Source organism: Centroberyx gerrardi, chromosome 13 (genome assembly GCF_048128805.1).
Source record: "Centroberyx gerrardi isolate f3 chromosome 13, fCenGer3.hap1.cur.20231027, whole genome shotgun sequence".
In the NCBI taxonomy this organism is placed as follows: Eukaryota; Metazoa; Chordata; class Actinopteri; order Beryciformes; family Berycidae; genus Centroberyx; species Centroberyx gerrardi.
Window position 1 is genome coordinate 10,693,561 of NC_136009.1, and position 24,056 is coordinate 10,717,616.

General features: G+C 40.8%; 3 protein-coding genes across 4 annotated transcripts in view; 2 read left to right on the top strand and 1 right to left on the bottom strand.

The window, feature by feature from the left end:
* The window catches only part of cdc73 (cell division cycle 73, Paf1/RNA polymerase II complex component, homolog (S. cerevisiae)), a 103,030-nt gene that overhangs the window by 43,552 nt on the left and 35,422 nt on the right, over positions 1–24,056 (top strand). The gene's annotated exons all lie outside the window — the stretch shown is intronic.
* Positions 756–22,948, bottom strand: zbtb41 (zinc finger and BTB domain containing 41). Of its 2 annotated transcripts, XR_011785293.2 has the most exons (12): positions 22,820–22,948; positions 20,953–22,233; positions 20,368–20,575; positions 19,979–20,048; positions 19,609–19,756; positions 19,229–19,358; positions 18,942–19,037; positions 18,712–18,818; positions 18,449–18,554; positions 18,123–18,211; positions 16,906–17,880; positions 756–886 (listed from the first exon to the last, which is right to left on the bottom strand). XR_011785293.2 is itself a non-coding variant. In XM_071917693.2 (11 exons), exons 2-11 carry the CDS (start codon positions 22,199–22,201, stop codon positions 17,240–17,242), a joined length of 2,844 nt encoding a protein of 947 aa, XP_071773794.2. In that variant the 5' UTR covers positions 22,202–22,233; positions 22,820–22,948; the 3' UTR covers positions 16,324–17,239. The 2 variants fall into 2 exon arrangements, 1 of the variants encoding a protein (XP_071773794.2); XM_071917693.2 differs by lacking the exon at positions 756–886 and having other exon boundaries at positions 16,324–17,880.
* Positions 3,075–15,675, top strand: LOC139926114 (complement factor H-related protein 1-like). Its single transcript, XM_078287634.1, has 9 exons — positions 3,075–3,132; positions 3,226–3,417; positions 7,471–7,650; positions 7,968–8,178; positions 8,447–8,558; positions 13,441–13,645; positions 13,751–13,924; positions 14,478–14,503; positions 15,664–15,675. The coding sequence occupies exons 1-9, from the start codon at positions 3,075–3,077 to the stop codon at positions 15,673–15,675; spliced, it is 1,170 nt and encodes a 389-aa protein (XP_078143760.1).

Consider the following 24,056-nt stretch of genomic DNA (forward strand, 5'->3'; position numbering starts at 1 on the left):
GTTAATGACTGTTAATGATCCGAAAATATGATCAACAGAGAGAAGACATAAATATGCTATACTGGATGGACAGGCCTAAATATAATTTTCAATAGGAATTTCACCATTTTGTCTACAACAAAAACAAAAATCTTCAGCTTTTTGTGACTGGAACAGTCCTCCAATATGAAAATAAAAATCTATGTGGACAGAGACAGACAGATAGATAGATAGATAGATAGATAGATAGATAGATAGATAGATAACTATAGTAGAAAACAAATTAAATGTTTTTGTATATTAATTATTTTTAATATTTCATTCTGCATCTGGATACTGTAAGTTTGAAGGTGTGTTGAAACAGTTGAAACTGTCACAAAACTAAAATTCATCATCTCAAGTGTCTCTACAGTCTGTTCAAAAATAGAGCTACTTCATCACAGTTGATGTTTGTACTCGGTCATCCTCTAGTTCAACTCCTTCATAAAATAAATACTAATAACAAATTATTTCTCAGTTAACCAAAAAGTTAATTATGTCATTTCCAAGTTTCACTGTGTAAATAACATTAGGTTGTGGAACACAAACATAACTAAAACTGCCTACAATATGTACTTTACCAAAGTGTCCATATGTACAGTTCATGAGTATAAAATGCCTTTCCCAAGTTGACTTGAATAGGAATATCTGAAAGACACATTCAGGTACAAACCCCATAAGATCTCTGAGCCACATGTAGTGCAGGACAGTACATGAGCTACATTACACATTAAGGCCACAATATAAGACTTCTCAGTATTACAACTAAAGGTGAAAATGGCAGACTTGTTCCCAAAAGCTCCAACCAACAGTGACAAATCTCAGGTCGACACTGCAGCATTTCCAAAATAGATATGAATGCAATGACCTGATGAGATTTGTGCTTTTTGTAATCCACCTTACGATAAATTCATTCAGTCTGATGTATGTGAAGTATTCTATCAAAGTGAAAAGGAAAATTGTGTAGAAATGCATGTAAAGGTATAAAATTCAAATGACAGAGAAACCTAGTTTATGAAACTGTTTGTCTGCTAGTTCCTTTTGGGCTAGATTTTGGGGGGATTGTTATTCCAATTTAGGGTCTTGCACTTCAGATAGCCTTTATGGGATTCTAGGGTGTATGGTGGATTGCTTTACAATACTCGAGTAGAGTGAAGAATATTTTTGATACTTACATGAAGACCTAGAATTCTCCTTTGTGTTGAAATCCCATATAAAAGGGTGCGTGAATACTTGTTTTAGTAGCTGTGAAGACAACTTCTGTTCATATTAACATGACTGTTGAAGGTGGTTTGCCCACGCAGCTTGGGACCGGCACTAAAGTGACAATAATGTTTGATGTCTACTTTAGTGTCTGTTCTGTATGTATTCTGCACAGTGTAATACATGCAGCGTTTATAGTTAAAATGGCACATTTTATGGCATTTTTCATTATTATTATGACATCAAACATAATATGGGTGCTGACTTGACGATTTGACGATTAAATACAAATTTGATTTAAAACAGTATTTCTACCCATTTTCAAACCTCAGGTTTTTATTTTGAAGGATAAACAGGCAAACCGGAAGTCTTGTTTCTGCGTATTCGTATTTTGAAATAACAGCTAGAGTGGTGATTTCCGCTAAATAAATACATTTTTATTGACTAATAAAATAAGGGAGGTCTCTTTTAAAATTACACATCGATATTACCCAGCAAATCATTATCTTGTAAAATTGAAAAAGGATATTAATGTAAACTGTTCATTTTGTGATGTATACCCAGAAACACTTCTTCATTTGTTTTGGCACTGTGTCCACTCCAAAAAGCTTTGGAAAGACTTATGCAGGTTTATTATTGATAATATTGACTCTGATATTGTTTGACATCAATATATTAATAAAGTCAGAGAAAGTTACCTTATAAACCTAATTATTATTTTGGCAAAATACCATATCCACAAATCCAAATGTAATAATTCTAAACCCTCATTAGTTGCTTTTGATAATAAAGCCAAGCAATACATTAAAACAATTATTTCCTCTGAAAACAAGAAGGCCATTAAGACAATGAATTTGTGCAAGTCATTCAATGTATATGAATGTGAATTTATGTTTAGTCCCCTGGCTTTGTTTTTAGTTTCTTTGCTTGTTTGTTACTTGATTGTTGTGACATGTCTTTAAGGACTTTGTACCTGATATTAAATTTACAATAATAAAAAAAATTCAGCTAAATAATGGTGTAAATGTCGGTCTTTTCAGGTCACTTTGGGATCGTTTGGCTTCAAGAGACTTGGAGTAGCCTATTCTGTAACAGCTGCACGGAGTCATTTTATGGTTATTTTCCGTTATTGTTTGAAGACTTAAGACAGGTCTCCAGCAACTTCAGTTGTTTTGGAGAAAGCTGCAATGGGGATCTCTGGGACTGTTGTATGGACTAACAAACTTTACCCGATTTTCTACTGGCATGGGGGTGTGTAGATAATGACTGAATTTTCATTTTTGTGTGAGCCATTCCTTTAACCAAAGTTGTTGAATTTGGCTGCTAAATTTGGCTAAATTTAACAGGTAGCTAACCTTAAGGTGAAAATGGCGTGTCCAATTAGTGGTGTTGCCATAGAATCCAGTTTGTGTTTTTGTCGCTTAATGTAGAGGAAAGTAATCCTCAATAATTTGTGTCCACAACACATAATCTTTGTTTCAGACTTTCTCGTTTCACTAAATTCTATAAGATCACGTTGTCAAAGCACCAGTGTGTAGTGAGGGGTTTTCTCATGTGTACCACTGAAACTGAATTCAGTATACATAGAAGAGGAAAGAAGAAAATCGCTGTAACTTTGAAAGTACGTGCATCTCTCTCCCCTTCTCTCTTTCTGTGTGTGTGTGTGTGTGTGTCTATTTGCATATTGCATTTTATCTGTGTGTTGACTACTGAGCAGCAGCATGTCAATAACACACTGGAGTGTTTACTCCACATTCAACGTTTTTGGGAAAGGCCCTTAATGATTTACTGGTCCTGATCTGAAGTAGGTCATAAGCTCTGCTTTGTCGTGTGATGATTTAATGCCTGACAAGATGTGCTTCAGATGCCTTGGGTTTGTTCTTCTGATTTGGTTTCCTGGAGCAGTAAATGGTAAGAACGTTGAATTCTGTTGTGTGATTACATACAACTATTTTAATTTTCCAAAATAACAAGTTTAGTATTCTCTTGCTCATTTTATTTCAGCGCAAAGTGAGACAGAGCCCTGTAATGCACCCAGACTGGATGGTGGTTTTTTTGTCCCTGTGCAAGTGACCTATTCACATGGAACACACCTCACTTACACCTGTTATAATGGACGTAAACCAGCAGTAAAGGGCTGGTGGGCAAGAAGCACATGTCAAAATGGCAAATGGTCACATAAACCACAGTGTATAGGTAAGTGTTTCACAAATATCTCTTTTGGTTTATTTGAATAGGAAGAAAGGCAGCAGATGTCCTTTCCATTCTAAGAGTGTCATCTTTTTATTTAATTTGTAGTGAGTAAGTCCACAAGTAAGCTTGATCCAAGTGTTATCATGAAACTTGTTGTATTCTGCCAAAGAACAATGTCATCCATCTTTCACTACAGGAAACTCTAAAGTGAAAAAAACAAAAACAACTTGCACATAAAAAGTTGTTCCAGGACACTGAAAATGCTGAAAATACTGAAAATAGGGAAAACATATCATATCAACAACTGAGGTCAAATTTCAAAGATTGGTCACTAGGAGAGGCATTTTTAAAAATGGCAAAAGTATTTTTTAAATGATGACCCTGCACATTTTGGATTCAACATTCTCCTAGAGACCAGTCCAGGATCTACATTTAAAGAATATTTAAATTTCATCTTGAAAAAGATACCAACATGGAATCAAAGTACTCGCATTTTCTCTTACCCTAATGAGTGTCTAAATAATCTTAACGTTGCTGCCATACTAGGCACGTAGGAGACGTAGAGTGCGACATGGTTGTGAGCATTTTGCGGTCACTATAATCATAACAGCAGGTGTCGGTACCATCTGGGCTCGATTACCATCAAAGATTATCATCCCTAAACTGAAGATTCATCACTCTTGGCCAGAGAGGACGCTCAAACATCAATACGGAAGCTAGGTTTAAAAAAAAAATCATCATAGCCATCTAGCCCAATCTTGTCCAGTCATTTCAGAGTTTATTTGCGCTTACTGGTTGTAGGGGGCGCTCGTAATAATCCATTTTTGAAGAAAGAATGTTGGAGATGGGGCGTGACATATCTACCGTTCAGGGAAGATAGCCTTTGCTACCATCTAGGCTCGGGATCCTTCATACCATGTAGGCTCGAATGACGTGTATGTAAACTGTCCAACCGTTGGCCTGATCTGAAATACACTGATAACACTATCCCCTCCTTGTCGACACTTTGGTTTTATTAGGCCTATACGCTTTGTTTTCTCAAACTCAGGACACATGGGGCTATTTCAGTAAATCCATTTCTAGCTCAGAGATGGACGCTTTTGTGCTCTGAAAACCTTTTCAGTGAAGGCCTACTGCGAAAACACGTAATGCTTAACATGAATCTATAAACGATTGCTTTTTTCTCATCACAAATACTAGGACTAGATCTGATAAGCTAGGCTACATATTCTACTTAAAGGTTAGCAAGAACTAGCATTCATGATCTGACATTATTCATCTGTTTATGTTAGTGGTGTAGTCCTATGGGAAGATGTGGGTATGCAGTGTTTTTTTTTACTTCTGCACCTTGAAGTAAGAAAATATACTACAATGTATGTACCCTTTTTTAATGTGGCAAATGAATCCGTCTAAACGGCAGATGTAGAGCCGCCAGGAGCACCGCCTCCTTCCTCCAGGCAGCATTTCTCCTGTCAGTGTCCCGAAAGGTAGGGAGAGAGGTAGACATCCCACCTCTCCTGAAAGCACCCGGGAGTCTCCCGAATATGACCATTAGCTCCCTGACGCCCGCAAGTGATGACAAATATCCCGCAAATCCCCGACCCAATCCACAGATGAAAAAAAAGAGAAAAAAAAAACCCTTCTTTTTCCCCAGTGTGCTTCACGCACCCTGGTTGGTCCCTGTAAGTAAGGAAGTAAGTAAGTAAGTAAGCCTTTATTGTCCCCAAGGGGCAATTAGTTTTGCAGAACAGTGGTCACATAAAAGCCATACAATCACAGTCACACGTGGCATAAGAAACAGCACCACAGCAGCAATGATAATGTCGTCATACCATTAGGACATAACGAGACAGAATAAATAGACAAATAAATAAATCTAAGTAAGTGAGAAGCAATAAAAGGAAATAATCAGCTAAAGCGTATTTAAAAAACTAATGGCTGATGGAACAAATGATGTAGTATATCTGTTGGATTTGGTCCTTCTGGGGAAGCTGAACCTCTGCCCTGATGGAAGAAGCTGAAACTCCCTATACAGAGGATGCTGGGGGTCCAGTAAGATAGCCATAGCCTTCTAAGTGGCTCTGACTTGATAAAGATGACCAAGGTCAGATTGACACCAATAATCTTCTGACAAGAAATACTCCCTAGTCTACATTTGTTCGCCATGCTGAGGTTGCCAAACCAACAGATCATTGCAAAGGTTAAAACTCATTCGATATAAGAAGAATAAAACATTTTAAGAACTTATCAACATTAAAACTTCTCAGCTTCCTTAAGAAGAACAGCCTTTGATTTGCCTTTTTACAGATAAAAATCAGTGTTGGCATTAAAAGTGAATTTGTCATCAAGGACGGTCCCCAAGTACTTGTACTGCCTCCACTGGCTCACCTTTAATGATGGTTGGCAGAGGGGATGGGGGATTCCAACGAATGTCAATAAACATCTCCTTTGTCTTGGACACGTCATCAGCAAATTTAAGCACATGCCTAGAGTTAAGATTACTCTGACAGTCATTTGTGTAGAGGACAAATATAAGCGGGGACAAGACACAACCCTGGGGGGATCCAGTGGAACACATGAGTTCACTGGACAGTGAGCTGTTCACACAAACTCTTTGTGGCCTATTTGTTAAAAAATCAACGAGCCAGCAGACAATGCTATCTAATTTAAAATTGGATAAAAGTCTGTGTGCAAGATGTGTGCCGTAGCGTCTTCCACCCCCCTCCCCATCCAAGGCAAACTGGACAGGGTCGAACATATCCTGTGTCATTGCCGTAATCTCATGTTTAACAATCCTTTCAAAGGTTTTCATGACAAAGGAAGTGAGGGCTACAGGGCGATAGTCGTTAAGGTGATTTAACTTTAGCCACTGGTACCACAATAGATTCTTTCCACAATTGGGGAACTTTCTGCTGTGCTAATGACGACTGGAAGATAAATGAAAAGATGCCACTGACCTGGCACAGCTTTTGAGCAGTTTCCCCCTTATACAGTCAGGCTCTGGACTTTTCCTCTCTTTGATATGACAAAGAGCTCTCCACACCTTGGTCTCATCAATCTGAACTGTGCAGACCTCCGTCCTTCCCCGGAACTCTGAGAGTTCGTGGTTAAAATCATAAATATCATACCTTGTATAAAAGCAGTTTAACTCCTCTGCCAGATCACAGTCAGATCTGTCAGAGTTTAGCACCCTCTGACCCTTGTCCTGTATCCCGACCATGGACTTAATTCCCTTCCAAGCTGAGCGAGAATTTCCATTTCTTAATTCACCCTCAACCTTGTCCTTATATTTTAGTTTCGCCAACTTTATCTCCCTTTTAACAAGTTTCTGGGCCTCCCCTTGATAAAAGGCCAGCTTTTTTTGGTTGAGAATACATTTAAGGGATTTACTGGTCCAAGGTTTATTGTTAGGGTATATAATAGTTGTTTTCCGGAGAATGATCATATTTTCACAAAAAGTGATATAACTTTATGTCAGTCTTGTTAGCTGACCACATTTACAATGAGAAAGTTGGTGAAAGCCAATGGAAGCATTGCGTAATCAACGTTATCTTCTTCGGCCAAATGGATCGGTTCTCGCATGGCGAACACCGCACTCATTTGCATAAAGTTAACTGAACTTATGCTTTTGTCCCACCCCTTGCTCCACGTCACAAGTTTGGTTCACATCGCACATCTGTGTGCAGTTTGAAGGTATGGGAACAGTTAGCTTAACACAATTGCTAGAAGTCTATGGGATCAAGTAGCAGCTCCTATTTTATTTCCTCCTGTTTTATTTTGTATAGTCTATAGTTTTAACCCTTTAAACAACAGAAACAGTCCTCTTGGAAAATGACTAGACTATGCACTATAGTCTCATCTCTCAAACTTTTAAGTTTCGAGAGTCGATTCTCTGGTAATTCTCTAGAGTCGATTCCTAAAACGTAGACGGATCCCTCACTGCACCGAGCAACCGAGAAGGTCCAATCTTCCTGGGGCTGGAAGGAATAATAAAAGAATATTGAAATATTTATATTCCTTACATGTGGTTTTATTCTCTTTCTTTTCTTTTCTCAGATGAAAAATCCTGCCTCCCGCCAAGTATCTCCAATGCAAAATACACACAAAACCCTAATGGTTGGTATGAGGAAACAGAAAAAATTAGGATTATGTGTGACAATGGATATATATTTAAAGACCACGATGCCACAGCTGAATGTAAAAATGGAACATGGACATCAATTCCAATCTGTGAGAGTAAGTCTGTGAGATGTGTTGCTCTAGTAAATTGGAAAAATAACCAGATTAATAACAATGTTTGAATGTTTAGGTTTGAATGACACCATTAGTTGAAAGCCAACATCACCGATAAAAAAATATTTTAACATTGCTGTTTTCTGTGGCAGCCATGTTTGTCTCACACTCCCACCCTCTGGCTGGCAGTGTGACAAATGTTTACTGTCGGAGTCAACTGCAAAGTTTTGAATTCTCAGAGAATAACCAATGTTACCAAGTAGCCATCCATCTGGGCACCTCTACCTATCCTTACATATGATTTATTTGCTTATTTACAGAGAGTAGTTATGCATGTGATGAACCCCCCAAAATCCCCCATGCAGTAATTACTAATCTGGAAGATCAGGAAGTGTTTGCTGAAGATTCTGAAGTATCCTATGAATGTGAAGATGGGTATGCTGTAGAAGGAACAGCAGACACACAAACAGTCATCTTTTGCTTTGCTGGTGACTGGAGCACAGGGCAACCATGCAGTAAGTGCACAGTGAGGTAAAGATATGTTACCAACACATTTTGGAAATAAGAGTTAGAGAACTGATTGCAAAAGAAAGATAATCCATCATAGACTTTTTGCCCATGGTGGAGGAATGAGTTTTATTCAAAAATCAGACATCTTTGTTGTTGGTTGTTGTTGTTAATGTACACTGGAAATACCTTAAGAATGCACACTTTTAACAAGAGTTGTCAAAGTTATAAACCTTTTAAAAGACCTTACCCTTAAACAGTGTATTGATTGTGTACCCACCGGCCCCTTTAGGTACACCTATCTAGTACAGGTTAGGACCCCCTTTTGCCTCAAGAACAGCCTGAATTCTTTGCGGCATGGACTCAACAAGGTGCTGGAAGGGATTGTGGTCCATTCTTACTCGGTAGCAGCACGCAATTCCTACAGATTTTTTGGCCACACACTGATGCTGCAAACCTCCCGTTCCACCACTTCACACAGGAGCTCTATTGGATTGAGATCTGGGGACTGTGCAGGCCACTGGAGTGAACTGAAGCCACCGTCATGTTCGTGGAACCAGCTTGAGATGATATGCGCTTTGTATCATGGCACATTATCCTGCTGGAGGTATCCATTTGAAAAAGAGTATACTGTGGCCATAAAGGGATGCACATGGTCAGCAACAATGCTTAGGTATGCTGTGGCATTCAAATGATGCTCAATTGGTATTAAGGGGCCTAATGTGTGCCAAGAAAACATTCCCCACACCATTACACCACCAGCACCAGCTTGCACCGTTGACACAAGGCAGGATGGATCCATGGATTCATGCTGTTTATGCCAAATTCTGAACCTACCATCTGCATGTCACAGCAGAAATCAAGATTTGACAGACCACACAATGTTTTTCCAATCTTTAATCATCCACTTTTGGTGATCGCATTCCCACTGTAGCCTCATCTTCCTGTTCTTAGCTGGAGTGGAACCCAGCGTGGTCCTCTGCTGCTGTAGCCTATCCGCTTAAACATGTTGTGTGTTCAGAGATGCCCTTCTGCACCCCACTGTTGTGAAGAGCTCTTATTTGAGCATTTGTGGCCTTTCTGTAAACTTGAACAAGTCTCACCATTCTTCTCTGATCGCTCTCATTAACAAGGTGTGTTCAGCCACAGAACTGAGGCTCACTGGCTGTTTTTTATTTATCGCACCATTCTCTGTAAACTCTAGAGACTGTAGTGTGTGAAAATCTCAGGAAGGCAGCTGTTTTTGAGATGCTGAACCACCACGTCTGGCACCAACAATCATACCACAGTCAAAGTCACTTCGATCACGGCCAGTGTTGGAAACTTTGATCAACCTACCAGCCACAGTGGCCGGTTAGCTATGTCTCCTCCTGCATCTCGAGTCTCGACCAATCAGAGTAAGGTTCGGGCCACTGACCGCCAATTTGATTAGACGTGAAATTCAAATTCAAAGCTGCATCTAGTCTGCCGCAAATTGCATCAGAAGAAAGAAATCTGACGGACTAACGTTATTTAAACAACAATGTGGCATTACATTGCGGGTGTAAAGAGAGCGGCTGATGTAAGTACACCTACACAAGAGGAGACAACAACTCTCGAACCAAAATTTAAAAGCCGATTTTTTAATGAGAAGTGGAGAAGAGCCGACAGTGGGGAGTTGCGTGACTGGCTAGTTTTCGATGAGACTAGTCAGTGTTTTGCTCCCACTGTCGGCAACACGCGGAGAGAGAGACAGTAGCTGCGGTATGAGACTTTTTTTTTTTTCATTCTGAATGAAATCATTCCGAAGGAAGATTGCCACGCAAGTGTTTACATGAGCACTAAATATAACGATCGCATTGAGATGTGCGTTTACATGCTCCACAGCATGTAATCAGAATAAAAGTTTCCGACATGCGCAAAACACCGAATCCAGCACTCTTAACACGGTCTTACGTTTTTAAAAGATGGACCTGCGTTGGTTATTTCTTTACTGCTGTTCTTTCTGATGAAGCAACAGTTTTATCAAAACATACGACTCCATAACATGGATGTAAGTGTCAGAAAAAGACGTTTTGTTTTGCCCCCGCAGTGATTGTGTCCATTTGTAATTTTCACAACTGTAACCCGAAACTGGCCCGGAGAGGCGGAGTCAGGACTTGATATAAAAACGGGCTGCACCGCCTACATCAAGCCCGAGCGGCCCGGGGTTAATAACAAGCACATCCATTCCAATCCTCCTTACTTGCGTTAAATGCGCGAGCATGTGACGAGATAAAGAAAGTGATCGGAATGAGTGTTTACATGACGAAATTTTTCGACCGGATTATGAAAGGGTTTAACCACCCCTCTCAAACGGAATGAAATTTCATTCAGATCGGCCAGTTTTTTCTGATTGAGGCGTGTATATGAGGCATTTTTATTCTGATTGGGCTACTATTCAGATTAAAAGGCTCCATGTGCCTAAGGCTGGGGATACACCACACAACTTTTAAAATCCTAACAGATTATGAAAAGACTGGGCGTATACACTAACCGACTGGTTTCTGCAAAAAAATTTATGACGACTGAAAAACTGGGGATCACACACTTAACGACTACACCAGACGAGGGATCACACACTACTCGACTTGTCACTGCAACTGAACCAAACTGAACGCACCAAACTCACATGAAAACACGAGCTCTCGCGGTACGCTACGAGATGCCGGTAGCAAAGCAAACACAGGGATACAGCATAGACATAAATTCACATTATACATTTTTATGTGTACTAGAGCTTGCTGTTGTTGCGCCACCATCTGCATGGAATAAAGGAAGAAACAGACGGCAAAACAGTCCGTGTATTTTTTGGCCATTCTATTTTCTTTTCAGAAACAGAAAATAAAAAATGGAAAACGAATGATGATTTAATTTTCATTTCAAAATCCATCCAAGTATACAAGGCATTGTCCGTTTTCCTGGTGAGAAACGGCAGATACAACATTTACAAAGGACTTGATTTTCCTTTTCTCCTTTGTAAAACAAAATAAAATAACAAAAATTTAAAAAAGCCTATTTTGGGATTGCAACCTGAATATAGAGCTGTGCGTCTTTCAGCACCATCAAGGCCTGGAAAGCGGAAAGGAGAAAGAAGCAGAGAGGGAGGAAAATAGAATTACCAAACAATACACAGACCCAAAACGCATTTACATAAAGTTGTAGAAGGGCAGACGTAGCAGTATGGACCGCAGAGGAGCTGCAGGTGAGCAGCAATGTGAATCAAATACCTGTTGCTACATAATGGAGCCAAAGCTATGAAGTGGGAGCTGAAAATGTTTGTAGGCGATGTTGGCTACGGTGCCAGATGATTATGTTGCAAAACCGGACTGCGCACATGGACATGTAGGCTAATAAATAATAATTATAAAACCTGACTTTCCGGTCTAAAATCGGCATCTGGCAGCCAAGGTTTTGTGGAATCAATAATTTAGTCTTCCCTGTATTTTTTTTCCTGTGTGCCTTGGTACCAGAAAGATCGGTAGGCCTATCTATAAATTTATTGTATGAAGAATTAACTAGTTGATTGCTCCTTGGTGTGCGCTAAATACCGTATTGGCTTGTTATGTCATAGCTTCATAGTTTTTCATTGGCTATTGACGGGATCCATTCGCATTTGAGTTGGTGACGAGTACACACTACCCGACTGCGTCCAGATTCCGTTTGTAAAAATCAAACATGTTTGATATAATCGTAGTGGCTCCGACTCACGTCGGGAGGCAAGAGATTGGAGTCTGTTCCCCTCACACACTTGTCGATTAAAGTCTGTACCCCTCATACACTTACAGATTTTCTGTGCCAACTGGCCACGCCGACTGCCCCAAAATCTGCAGACTAGTGCAGACCAGGACAGACTCGGCCCGATTGTGAATCCTGGCTAAAATCGGGGCAATAGTTGTCTAGTGTATCCCCAGCCTAAGCAGACCACAGCAGTCTGTCTCTGTTAGTCTACCTGTCTGCCACTGAACCAGCCTGAGTCACATTGTGGCCGGTCTGTCAGCATTGTGAGCGAAGTCAGGCCACTGGGGCTCAAACTAATGTGTGTGTGTGTGGTAGATTGTTATGAGTTTGTTAAAGTTTGATGTTAAAAGACTGTTAAGGTTCTGACTTAAAATGGATCTACAGTGCACCGCTGTTTGGGTGTCTGTATTTTGTTTTTGTGCATTTGAAGTGTGTGTGTGTGTGTGGTGTGAGGGAGAGAGAATTAAAAATGGATAACCATAGGTGAATATATATTAAATTAATACTTTTTATGTTGTTGTTTTTTTTCATAGCAAGACAAATGTTACACAAAAGTTAGTTACACACAAAAGTGCGATTACAAAATGGTGGCTGGTAAAAAATATGAGTGGCTGGTAGAATTTAGAATCCACCAGCCACTTTGGCTCTTGCCCATTCTAATGTTTGGTCGAACAAAAAACTAAACCTCTTCACCATCTTCATGCTTTATACTATATTGAGTTGCAGCCACGCCTCACTGTTTGGAGGTGCAGGCTATTTGCGTTAACGAGCAGGTGTACCTAAGGCCAGTGAGTGTATGTGGCATTCTTTCTTGAACATTACTGTTATACATTACTTTCAGAACCAAAGCCACCTGTAACAGATGGGACCAACTCAGGTAAGACTGAACATCTCATCATTATGGCAAATATGAGTTAGTTTCCATCAACATGCATGATTGAGAGTTAAATTCTTCATTCCTTTAGCAAGGACAGTCTATTTCATCTTTGATTAACAAAACCATTATGGGGAAGACTTTTAGTCATTACATTGACAGTTCTTATCAAGAAGAAATGCAAATCAAAGAACTTTGCAGTCTGATATTAACTCAGGTATCTACAGTATATTTACCTTCGTCTGATCTGTATCTTACAGGAGTTTCTACTGGCTCTGGCTCAGGTTCCAGTGTGATTGGATCTCCATTCCTACCAAGTAATTCATAACATGTATTGCTCATTTTACATTACATTCGTCATTCAATACCACAGCAAATTAAAATCTTTCACTGTTTTCCAGGGTGTGACAAGACGTATTTGGGGGAAAATCTGTAACAATTCAGTATTTAGACTCACTGAGTGGTTTGGGGGAGAGCCAGGGTCAAAATCTGCTCTGCAGTCAGCTTGGCTCAATAAAGAGCTGGGTAAAATAACAGGCTGATTACATGGAATTCATTTCATTCAATTGTGTCTTCACAACTGCTAGTGCTATTGCCCACTGATACAAATAAAATCTACTGTGACAAGTTCAAATGTTTGTATTTGTTTTCAGAAACTGACTTTCAATTGCAAAACCGTTTTTCATTTCATTTCAGTTGACAGATGTGGAGAAATCCCCACACTCATAAACGGTGCTGTTGTGGAAACTGAAAGAATGTTTTTGAAATACAAATGCAATGAAGATTATGAACGAGTGGGTGGAGCACAAGTGGCGTGTTACAACAATGGCTCTTGGTCAGAACTACCCACTTGCAAAGGTACGAGCAAATCAGTACGACTATTTATTTTTTAACCTCAAAGATCAAACAGGTTACCTGAAGAAAAACAGCTTAACAAACTTATTTTCTGTTCCTTTGGTGCAGAGACTTTCTGTACTGTGGACACCTCTCAGTATTATTGGTTAAAAACACTTCCTCAAGTTCGGTATGTAAAGGAAGGACAGAGTATGCGTTTTGACTGTACTCAAGTGGATGACTGGTGGAGGCCTTATCGTGCTCTGGGTCGCTGCAGTAATGGAATCATAAATTTCCAGGCCTGTAAGTATAACTCAGCTCCTTACTTAACACATGCCACAACACACCAGAAACAGAATAGGTTCACAAAGTTTTACCAAGTCTAAATGGGATGGAATCAGGACCATGCAGCCTCTTTATAGTCTGTTAACATGTCATGTCTGCTAACCATCCACTAGCTGATTCACTAAGCTCCTGCACCATGTATGTAGATGGTTTTTAATCAGGATGAAGAAGGAGAAGAAATCAGACAAGAGGGAATCCCAAACCATAAGCTGTTAGTGAACAGCTAACATTTTGGGTATTTAGGAACAGCACAGATCTTCAATCGTAGAAAACTTGCGGGTACTTATTTAAATTTAAGGACAAAATATCTAAATCAAAGCAAAACATGAAAATGCTGTCTCCTGTTTTGTAAATGGATACTTTCCCTCTCCAATTAGGATTCAATACATGAAAACATTTAAAAAAGCGGTGCAGGCTGTGCAGAAAGTGAGTCAGGCCTGAGTAACAAAACTCAGTGCATTAAACTGCTCCAAATATTCACTGCTGTACTTTGTCATCTGATTCCATTTAGGTTGTTCTCACGATTACATAACACAGGTAAGTGTTGATCTTGAATCTACTTTTCAAAGTAAGAGAACTGTATTCACACTGACGTTCTCTTCCCTCTTGCAATGTCTCATCAATTATTTTATAAATGGCAGAAACTATGAATAACAAACGCATATGATGTTAATCATGTTTTAATCAAACTTCCCCATTAAAGACCCATGACTCCATCATTTACCTTTGGTTGCATCTTTGTTGGTTTTTGATGAAGTCTTGAAGTCAGGGCTTTGTGGATTTTATTTGATTTTTACAGTTTAGTTTTACATACTAGAGTTGCTAAAATGGCTTATTAACTACAAAATCACCAGCTTACAGCACTTTCATGTTAAAGGAATAGTTCACTCAAAAATGAAAATGCAGTCATTATCTACTCACCCCCATGCCAGTAGAAAATCGGGTAAAGTTTGTTAGTCCATACAACAGTCCCGGAGATCCCCGGAAGAAGTACATTGCAGCTTTCTCCAAAACAACTGAAGTTGCTGGAGACCTGTCTTCAGTCTTCAAAAAATAACGGAAAATAACCATATTGGTTTCATGCAGCTCTTACAGCATAATCCAAGCCTTTTGAAGCGAACAGATCCCAAAGTGACTTGAAAAGACCGACATTTACACCATTATTTAGCTGAAACCGCCACTCTAGGTGTTGATTTCAAAATACGTCACAATTCCACGCATCCGGCCTCGATAGCTAAGACTAGCTTGAATTAGCAGAAACAAGACTTCCGGTTTGGCTGTTTAGCCTTCAAAATAAAAGCGCGAAAATAGGTAGAAATACTGTTTTAAACAAATTACTTTGTATTTAATCGTCAAATTCAATAAGCGAGCACCCATATTAATGTTTGATGTCATAATAATAATGAAAAATGCCATAAAATGTGCCATTTTTAACTATAAACGCTGCATGTATTACACTGTGCAGAATACATACAGAACAGAGACTAAAGTGGACATCAAACATTAATATGGGTGCTCCCTTATTGAATTTCTTCCGGTGATCTCCGGGACTGTTGCATGGACTAACAAACTTTACCCAATTTTCTGCTGGCATGGGGGTGAGTAGATAATGACTGAATTTTCATTTTTGGGTGAACTACTCCTTTAAAAAATATTATAATTGTTAATTGTCTCTAAAACCACTGTCTTGTATCCAGGGATGGTGCTAAGGCTGCAGCATGGAGGTTAAGAAACTGCTGTCTTTGGATCCACTCACCACCAACTGAAAACAAAAACCAGCTGGACCAGTTTGGAAATAAAGCCACCTGAAAAAGTCCTGACCGTGTTGTCAGTTTGGACTTGATTTTTTTAAAAATGTTTTTTATTTTCCATCTATTGCGTTTTCATTTTGATCTAAATGGCCATTACATAATGTAAAAGGGAGCGAAAGGATGTGTTAGTTAAATAAACTGTTACGTTTACAGCCATGTGCCATAATTAAACAGCTGGTTGTTCTTTCATGCAGTTTGTATCTTTACACCCAGAGCTGGAAATGTCACTGTTAATTATCTGAAAATATGATCAACAGAGAGCATAAATACATATGGTGTATATTCAATGGACAGGCCTAAATAAAATCTTGAATAGGAATTTCAACATTGATCCATCATTCTGTCTACCACTTTCAAACAGAAATCTTCAGCTTTTTGTGACTGGAACTTTCCTCTAATATGAAAATAAAAATCAATGTGAACTTCTTATTTTAAAATGCATGAGACATAGACAGACAGATAGATACATTCTAGATAGATACTGGGGAGATAACTAGAAGGAAAATTAAATGTTTTTGTATATTCATTATTTTTATTATTTCATTCTGCATCTGGATACTGCAAGTTTGAAGGTGGGAAACTGTTGAAACTGTCACAAAACTAAAATTCATCATCTAAAGTCTCTCCACAGTCCGTGTTCAAAAATAGAGCTACTTCATCACAGTTGATGTTTGTACTCGGTCATCCTCTAGTTCAACTCCTTCATAAAATAAATACTAATAACAAATTATTTCTCAGTTAACCAAAAAGTTAATTATGTCATGTCCAAGTTTCACTGTGTAAATAACATTAGGTTGTGGAACACAAACATAACTAAAACTGCCTACCATATGTACTTTACCAAAGTGTCCATATGTACAGTTCATGAGTATAAAATGCCTTTCTCAAGTTGACTTGAATAGGAATATCTGAAAGACACATTCAGGTACAAAACCCATAAGATCTCTGAGCCACATGTAGTGCAGGACAGTACATGAGCTACATTACACATTAAGGCCACAATATAAGACTTCCCAGTATTACAACTAAAGGTGAAAATGGCAGACTTGTTCCCAAAAGCTCCAACCAACAGTGACAAATCTCAGGTCGACACTGCAGCATTTTCAAAATAGATATGAATGCAATGACCTGATGAGATTTGTGCTTTTTGTAATCCACCTTACAATAAGTTCCTTCAACCACTACATTTTGAAATGCATTTAATCAGGATTTTTTTGTCAGTCTGATGTATGTAAAGTCAAGAATACATGTTTTGCTGATGGATGATGGCTTGGAAGGGTGGGGGGAGGGGGAACTTTTACTTTGTTTTAATACATTTACATGAAGATCTAGAATTCTCCTTTTGTCTTAAAATATATAAAAGGGTGAATACTTGTTTTAGTAGCTGTAAAAACAACTTCTGTTCATATAAAAATGACTGTTGAAGTCGGTTTGCCCACGCACAGCTTTTGGCTGAAGGGCATCAGTGAGAGTGATCCGAGTTGGACATGTTCTGCACAGAAGAGGCTGAATCCAGTCCCAGCAGCGTCCCCAGGTAAGACTGCTCTCTGGGGTCCAGCATCTGATCCGGCCTCACGGGGTGGACGATGTTGGCGGGCTGGGGGGTGAGGGTGTACTTTTCCAGGAAGGCTAGGTCTGTCGCCGCCTGGTAGCCGGAGGTCTGCTGCGGTCCCTGGGCCTGCATGGTAAGAACGCTGTGGGTTTGGGAGGAGAGCGGTGCGCCCCCGTGAGCGCTCAAGTCGCCCTGCCCCGCTGACACTCCCGCCATCTGGACCGGCACTAAAGTGACGGGCACGCAGACGTTCGTAGGAGGGGGGGCGCTCTGGAGGGCCGACTTGGGTTCGGCGCGGTACGTCTTTGAGGTTTCCTCGTAAGGAAGAGAGACTATTTTGTCCTCGCTGAGCGGCGCGAGAGGCTGCTCGGAGAACTTGGTGCTGTGCACGTGGTCTATGTGGTACTTGAGCTTGTCTTTCCTTTTGAAGGTGGCGCTGCAGTGGGGGCAGTTGAAGGGACGGGCGTCAGAGTGAATCACCATGTGCTTCGTCAAGGTCTTCTTGATGCGGAATGTCTGGTGGCATTCGGGGCATCTGTAGGGTTTCTCACCTTTCACATGGAAAAGGAAGACATGAGGGTTAGGGTTTTTTTCCCATCATTATTGCACAAGATATATGCTGTATACTTAACGTATGAATGAGTAGAATTTAGATTGCCATCTCAACTCCATCTTCCATTATAAGCTGATGCTGGGGAAAATAACAATATGATACTATCCTATACTATTCTCAAACAAAACATGATTTCATGCAAACAAGTCCACTGACTTCCTTGATACACTATGATCTTACCAGAGTGGGTCCTGAAGTGCATTTCCAGGCTGGACTTTCCTTTGAATTCTTTCTTGCAAACCTCGCACTGATGCACAGCAGTTTTATACCTGTCAAACAATTCTTCATTAGCAGACACACAGACAGGGAACATTTGCCAAAATTTCCAGCTAAGTGATGCGGGAGGGGCAACTGCTTTGTGTTTTTTTTGGGTTTTTTTTAGCTCTAGGAGATATTCAGTACCAATGTGCCTTTGTATGTCAGATGAAACCTTTTGTCAGTGCAGGTTACAAGGTGATGGACTTTAGAAAAAAGTGAATAAGTTCTTGATTCAAATGAAAACATACTTCTGCCAAACTTTCTCTCCCAAGTGAACACTTTTGTAGTGGACAGTCAGATGATCATGGCGTCTGAAGCACTTCCCACACTCTTCGCATTGGTGTGCTTTCTCCCCTGTGCAGAGACAACATGGGCTAAGTCAAAGTAAATACTGACCTGAGACAGTAAACATAAGCCTACACTACGTTACTATTGTTATAATAATACTTGTGCAGGGGCAGAAAAATCAAGATGGCAAAAGAGAGACACTGTTATATTTGTTATACTGCACCGGAGTGTATTTTCTGATGTTTGGTCAGGTGATCATGGCGTATGAAGGTTTTTCCGCATTCGTCACACTCGTAGCGCTTGTCATCATGGTGCACTCTGAGATGAAGCCTGTCCAAGGAAAAGATTGCTTAGAATTTATAGATAACTTGTAAACTCTCATCGTGCGCAGAGTTTATAAAGTTATTACAATCACCAACATCAGCAACCATGTCCAGCAGCCATAAGACCCACCTATAGGAGCTGCCATGGCGAAAGCTCTGGCCACAGATACTGCAGAGGTGAGGCTTTTCCCCGCTGTGGATCCGCAGGTGCTCCCGCAAGGTTGTCCTGCAAAGAGAAAAACACAAACCAAAGAAATCTGCTCAACTTTTGCTTTGATTTTGCCAATAAACAACAGAGGAATAAACATGGTAATTTGCAACTCACTTAACTCACTCAAGATATAGTTTAAGCAACATGGAGTGCTTATAGGCCTGCAGATAAGTGTGTGGGCTAAGTATAGGGACAGAGTGACCTACCTTTCCCTTACTGATTTCCCACAAACAAAGCAGGTCCATTTTCTCTTGCCCCCATGTGTGCATTCAATATGCCTCTTTCTGTTGCCTGTGTCATTGAACTGTCGGCCACAGATCTCACAGGGAAATGGACCTGAAGACGAGACAGGATACAGGGTCAAAGTTTCAAACTAACCTCTAGATCCAATTCATTATTAACGTGGTTGCTGATTACCATAATGCACTAACAAGAATCACATTTACAGCAGTGGTATTTTGTTTTATGTTTAGGCAGCTTTGCCATTTAATGTAAGTTAAATAAACAGAAAAGCCACATTAACTACTGAAAAGGTTTCTTTTTAACCCAAAAGCACAAGTGTTCATTTTCTCTGTCCATTTCTCACCTAAATGGAACTTTTCTTGGTGCTTCAGCCTGGCAAACCTGGATTTGAAGTATTCGTCACAGAAGGTACATTTGAAGGGGCGGTCCTGGGTGTGGAGGATCATGTGCTCCTCCAGATGAGGCCTGCGGGTGAAGGTCTTCAGACATATCTGGTTCAGAAGGAGAGGAGAGGAGAGGGAGCGAGGGGAGGGGATTGATCTATGGATTATTAAAACAAAACAAAACTCTAGTGCAACATTTCTTGATCACTGAGACAGATTTATTCATCATCATACCTCTACATTAACAGACAGGTACTTAAGATAGGCGTGCATCATCATCTTCCACAGGCAAACACTGAATAATATTCTGTGATTGAAACCAATTCTTACGGCACATTTCCAGCCTTCACTCTTCCTCTTCCTCATGGTAAGAAACTCTTGGATGTGGTCTGGATGGAACCTGAAAAAACAGTAAAGATACATGATGACACAACATGGCTGCATGCAGTCCAATTCGCAGCTGCGTCACAAATCTCCTAGCGACCGAGGCTGGCGCCATCATGGAGGTCCAGTGGTGAATTAGCTGTGCGCAAATAATGTCTGAATATGTAACAGCCAGACGAGAGAAAGAGAGACACCTGAAAAAGATTATTGTAGCAGTGTCTCCTTGAATGTACTGTAGTTTGAGAAGAGTCTCAGTTAATTTGAATAAACAGTTGGACTGCTATTCTACAGAACGCTGTGCGGAGAATGGATCTTGTGATGTGGCCATGCCTCACCTCCTGACATGTTTGGCCAGGGTTTTCTTGCTGGCATGGAGTTTGTTACAGAAGGGGCACTTGTGCTCCTTTTTCTGAAAGGGGGCATCGCTGGCGTGCTTCTTCTTGTGTACGGTCAGGTTAGACTTGGTGGAGTAGCGCTGAAGGCAGATGTCACACTGGAATGGTTTCTCTCCTGTGTGCACCCTGGTGTGACTCTCATACTTCCCTGAAAAATACAAGGAGGTGTCATTTAAAAGGTGCTGTGTGTACCACTTTAACATCAAGAAATCATGACCACATTCATTATAAGACATTAGCATGATTACTGTAAACAAATTAAACCAGATTGACAGCCTCTATGTTTTACATTGTGGTGCCACCGGGACAGATTTCTCTTTGATGCTTAGTGTAGCAAAAGTTCAGATCACAAGGGCCCAGAGTATAGGTACACATGATGTTCATGCACAATCTGCAAAAATAATACATAAGTTTGTAATAATAGGTAATAATAATAATAATATACTACAACTACTTCTACTATTGCCATTACTACTACAAGAAATAATGATAATAATAATCTAGACCTGACTACGTTGTTCCCACCTGCACGGTCAAAGGTCTTGTCACATTTGGGGCACTTGAGAATCTTCTTGCTGGAGGTCTGGATGATGACTGGAGCCAGACCCTCAGGATACACTGGAGCCTGGCTGGAGCTCCCTGCTGTTGGAACACGCACTTCCACCTCTTGGACAGTCTGCTGCTGCGTTGTTTCTACACCTGAACCCTGCTGACATGCGCTCCGGTCCGCTGCACGAACCAGCTCTGCTTTCTGCTGGCCAGCCAACTCCTCCTCATTCATGTCCCTCTCCTCTTCCTCCTCCTCCTCCTCCTCGTCTCCCCCCTGAGCTGGCCTGGACGTCTCTCTCACGTCCAGCTTGGGCTTTTGGTTTTCCACAACCGCTTCTCCCTCTTCTTCTTCTTGCTCATTCTCTTGGTCTCTTGGCGACAAGGTCCTTTGTTTTTCTTCGGGGTTGTTGATAGAGTACTCCATGTCATCTCTCTTGTACTTGGTGGGTGCTCTCCTCCTGCGAGCCGACCTCCGCGTGGTAGCAGTCCTCTGACCTGCCATCTTCTCTGTTTCAGCTGGGTCAGCCTGCTGCATGTCACTGTGACTCTTGGCCAAGTGGTTCTGCAGGGACTTTTTAGTGCTAAACCTGCGGCTGCACAGGGAGCACTGAATACCAGTTGGGCTTTGGACGTCTGTGTCCTCTGCTGGTGGTTCACTGGAGGTCGTTTCCACCTCAGGTGCCCCACGTGTCTCAGCCTGGGCCGGGGTCACAGTTACCGGCTGGACGTCCCCCTCTTCGCACAGCAGCTTCAGCACATCCATCATGTCCAGGAAGCGGGCCGCTTGGGTTAGAGCCGGAAGCTCCCTCTCTGCGACGACGCACTCGGAGGTGTACAGGAAGCCGAGCAGGTGTTGGAAGACAGAGTCCTCCACATGGTCCAGCGCCACGTGTCCCGCGGCGGGGTTCTTGGACAGCTCGGCGTGGAAGTAGCTGCTCCCGTGGGCCAACACCACCTTGTGGGCACTGTAGAGCTTCCCGCCCACAGACACTGACACATCGCAGAATCTCTGCCGGGTCCTGTCCTCGTTCAAGAACTTGAGGAGGTTGTGACTGTGCTGCGACATAGTCAGGTGCCGGTTTGGAGAGGCTGATTCTGGGACAGTTTCAGAGTGCGATGGGGTGTTGGCGGCCGACTCTGTGCCCTTCTCTGCAGCACATTCCCTGCTGGCACTGACCCGCCGGCTGCGTTTGGGAGGCTGAGGATGACTGGCCTTTCTTTTCATTGCTCGGTCTGATGGGCTGCCGTGAATTAGTCCTGAAAACCAGAGGAATAAAAACAACAATGCAGAGAACAATCATGCATAGTGACACTGCCATGTATTGGGCTTTTTTGAGTTCAGTTCTGATAGGATTTTGATCATTCAAGAGGTTTTAGTAAGACAAATGGCTCCAGATGTAAGTAGACCTGATTTTAACATTTCAGTGTTGGTAAGAATGAGCATAAAGCTGTCATGAAGGGGACAATATCTGGTCAAAAGTGAAAGATTATCAAAAACATGTGAAAAACGTGCATGGATGCACGACCAGAAGTATAGTAACGTTATACTACTCAAATTTGTTGGATATTTCTCCCAAGACAGGACTTAAAAAATTGGGCAGCTATTGTAAACATTAGCTAGATTGCCTCTCAACACGATATGACTAAAACGTGTTAGCTAGGAACCATATTACTATCCCGAATCCTGCAATCGCCCATGAACGTTGCATTTGCAAATTCGCTCTCCACCTCAAGGACCCCTATGTTATGAGTTTGAACGGGCCCCCCTCAGAGGAGAGCGTTGACAAACGACCCTTATTGCTACCCGGGAGCCTAACATGTAAGTCAGTTATTTTCATCTTACCTAAGGGATACAGGTAGCGTTTACAAAGCTATAATCCGTCGACATACATAATCGGATATAAACGGAGGAATAATAGTTTCCTGAATATCTATAAACGCCCCACCTTCCCATTCTACCACCAGAAATGTCGGACACCGTAACAAACCGTTCGCTCATTGGCTGTTGCAGCTTTTGTCTTCCAAAGCCCTTGTGCAGACGTGTAAACACAAGTACAAAATATCGACAAAAATAGCAAATTGAAATAAAAAAATATTTTCTCTCATTTTCTCCCGTCCATCTGGGTGTAAATACAGTGCCCCAGGTAGACTAATCATGAACAAATAAAGGAGAGGAATGTGTTGAGCTTTATCGTTAGGTTCACTTTACTGAGCAAAAGGTACTATGGGTAATGTAGTGTGAAAAGAACTATTGTCCTGCTGTACTACGCAGCGGTTGCCGAAGTTTGGTCCTGGGACCTGGAAGTCATTCCAGGGCCATTTAATTTCTCTGCTATCTCCTTCACTAGAAGTTAACCCAGTGAGTATATAATATATAGTATACTATAGTATAGTTTGTTTGTTTGTTTACCTATTTATTTGTTCATGTTAATTGACATTTTAAAATCGGTTTGGCTTAGCATTCAATATTGATGTATGTGTACACACACACACACACACACACACACACACACACACACACAGATATAGGTACAATATATACACACACACAAACATATATATACAGTATATATTCACACAGATATACACATGCATATCTGTGTATGTGCATAATGTGTATTGATTTATATAATTTTAAATTTAATATGTATTTATGTATTCTAAATTTAAATTTTAATGATGAACGCTTTAAAGCAATGACAAAGTTTCACTTTATTTGATACAGTTGTTTTTATTTTGCATACTATTCTGGATTATGACCCTAAATTTAGGACTACAGAGTTTTGTTTATTGACACTTTGTTGTGAAAACTGAGCCAGAGCAATTGTAAAATAAGGAAGACTGTTATAATGTATTACTAATGCAGATTGCACGCTCTTAAGGGACTTCGGAAAAATAATTTGTGATGATGTCAGTAACGTTTCAATGACAGAGAAACTTCCCAGATTAGAACCATTGGCCACAGTTTCCTTCTTATGCAGATTGGGCCTCGGTCCAGCCAACTGCTGTGGCTGAATAGTACGCAACTGAGAGAGGTAATACTAAAAACACTTCCACCACAAAGAAGATTGACTTGTACC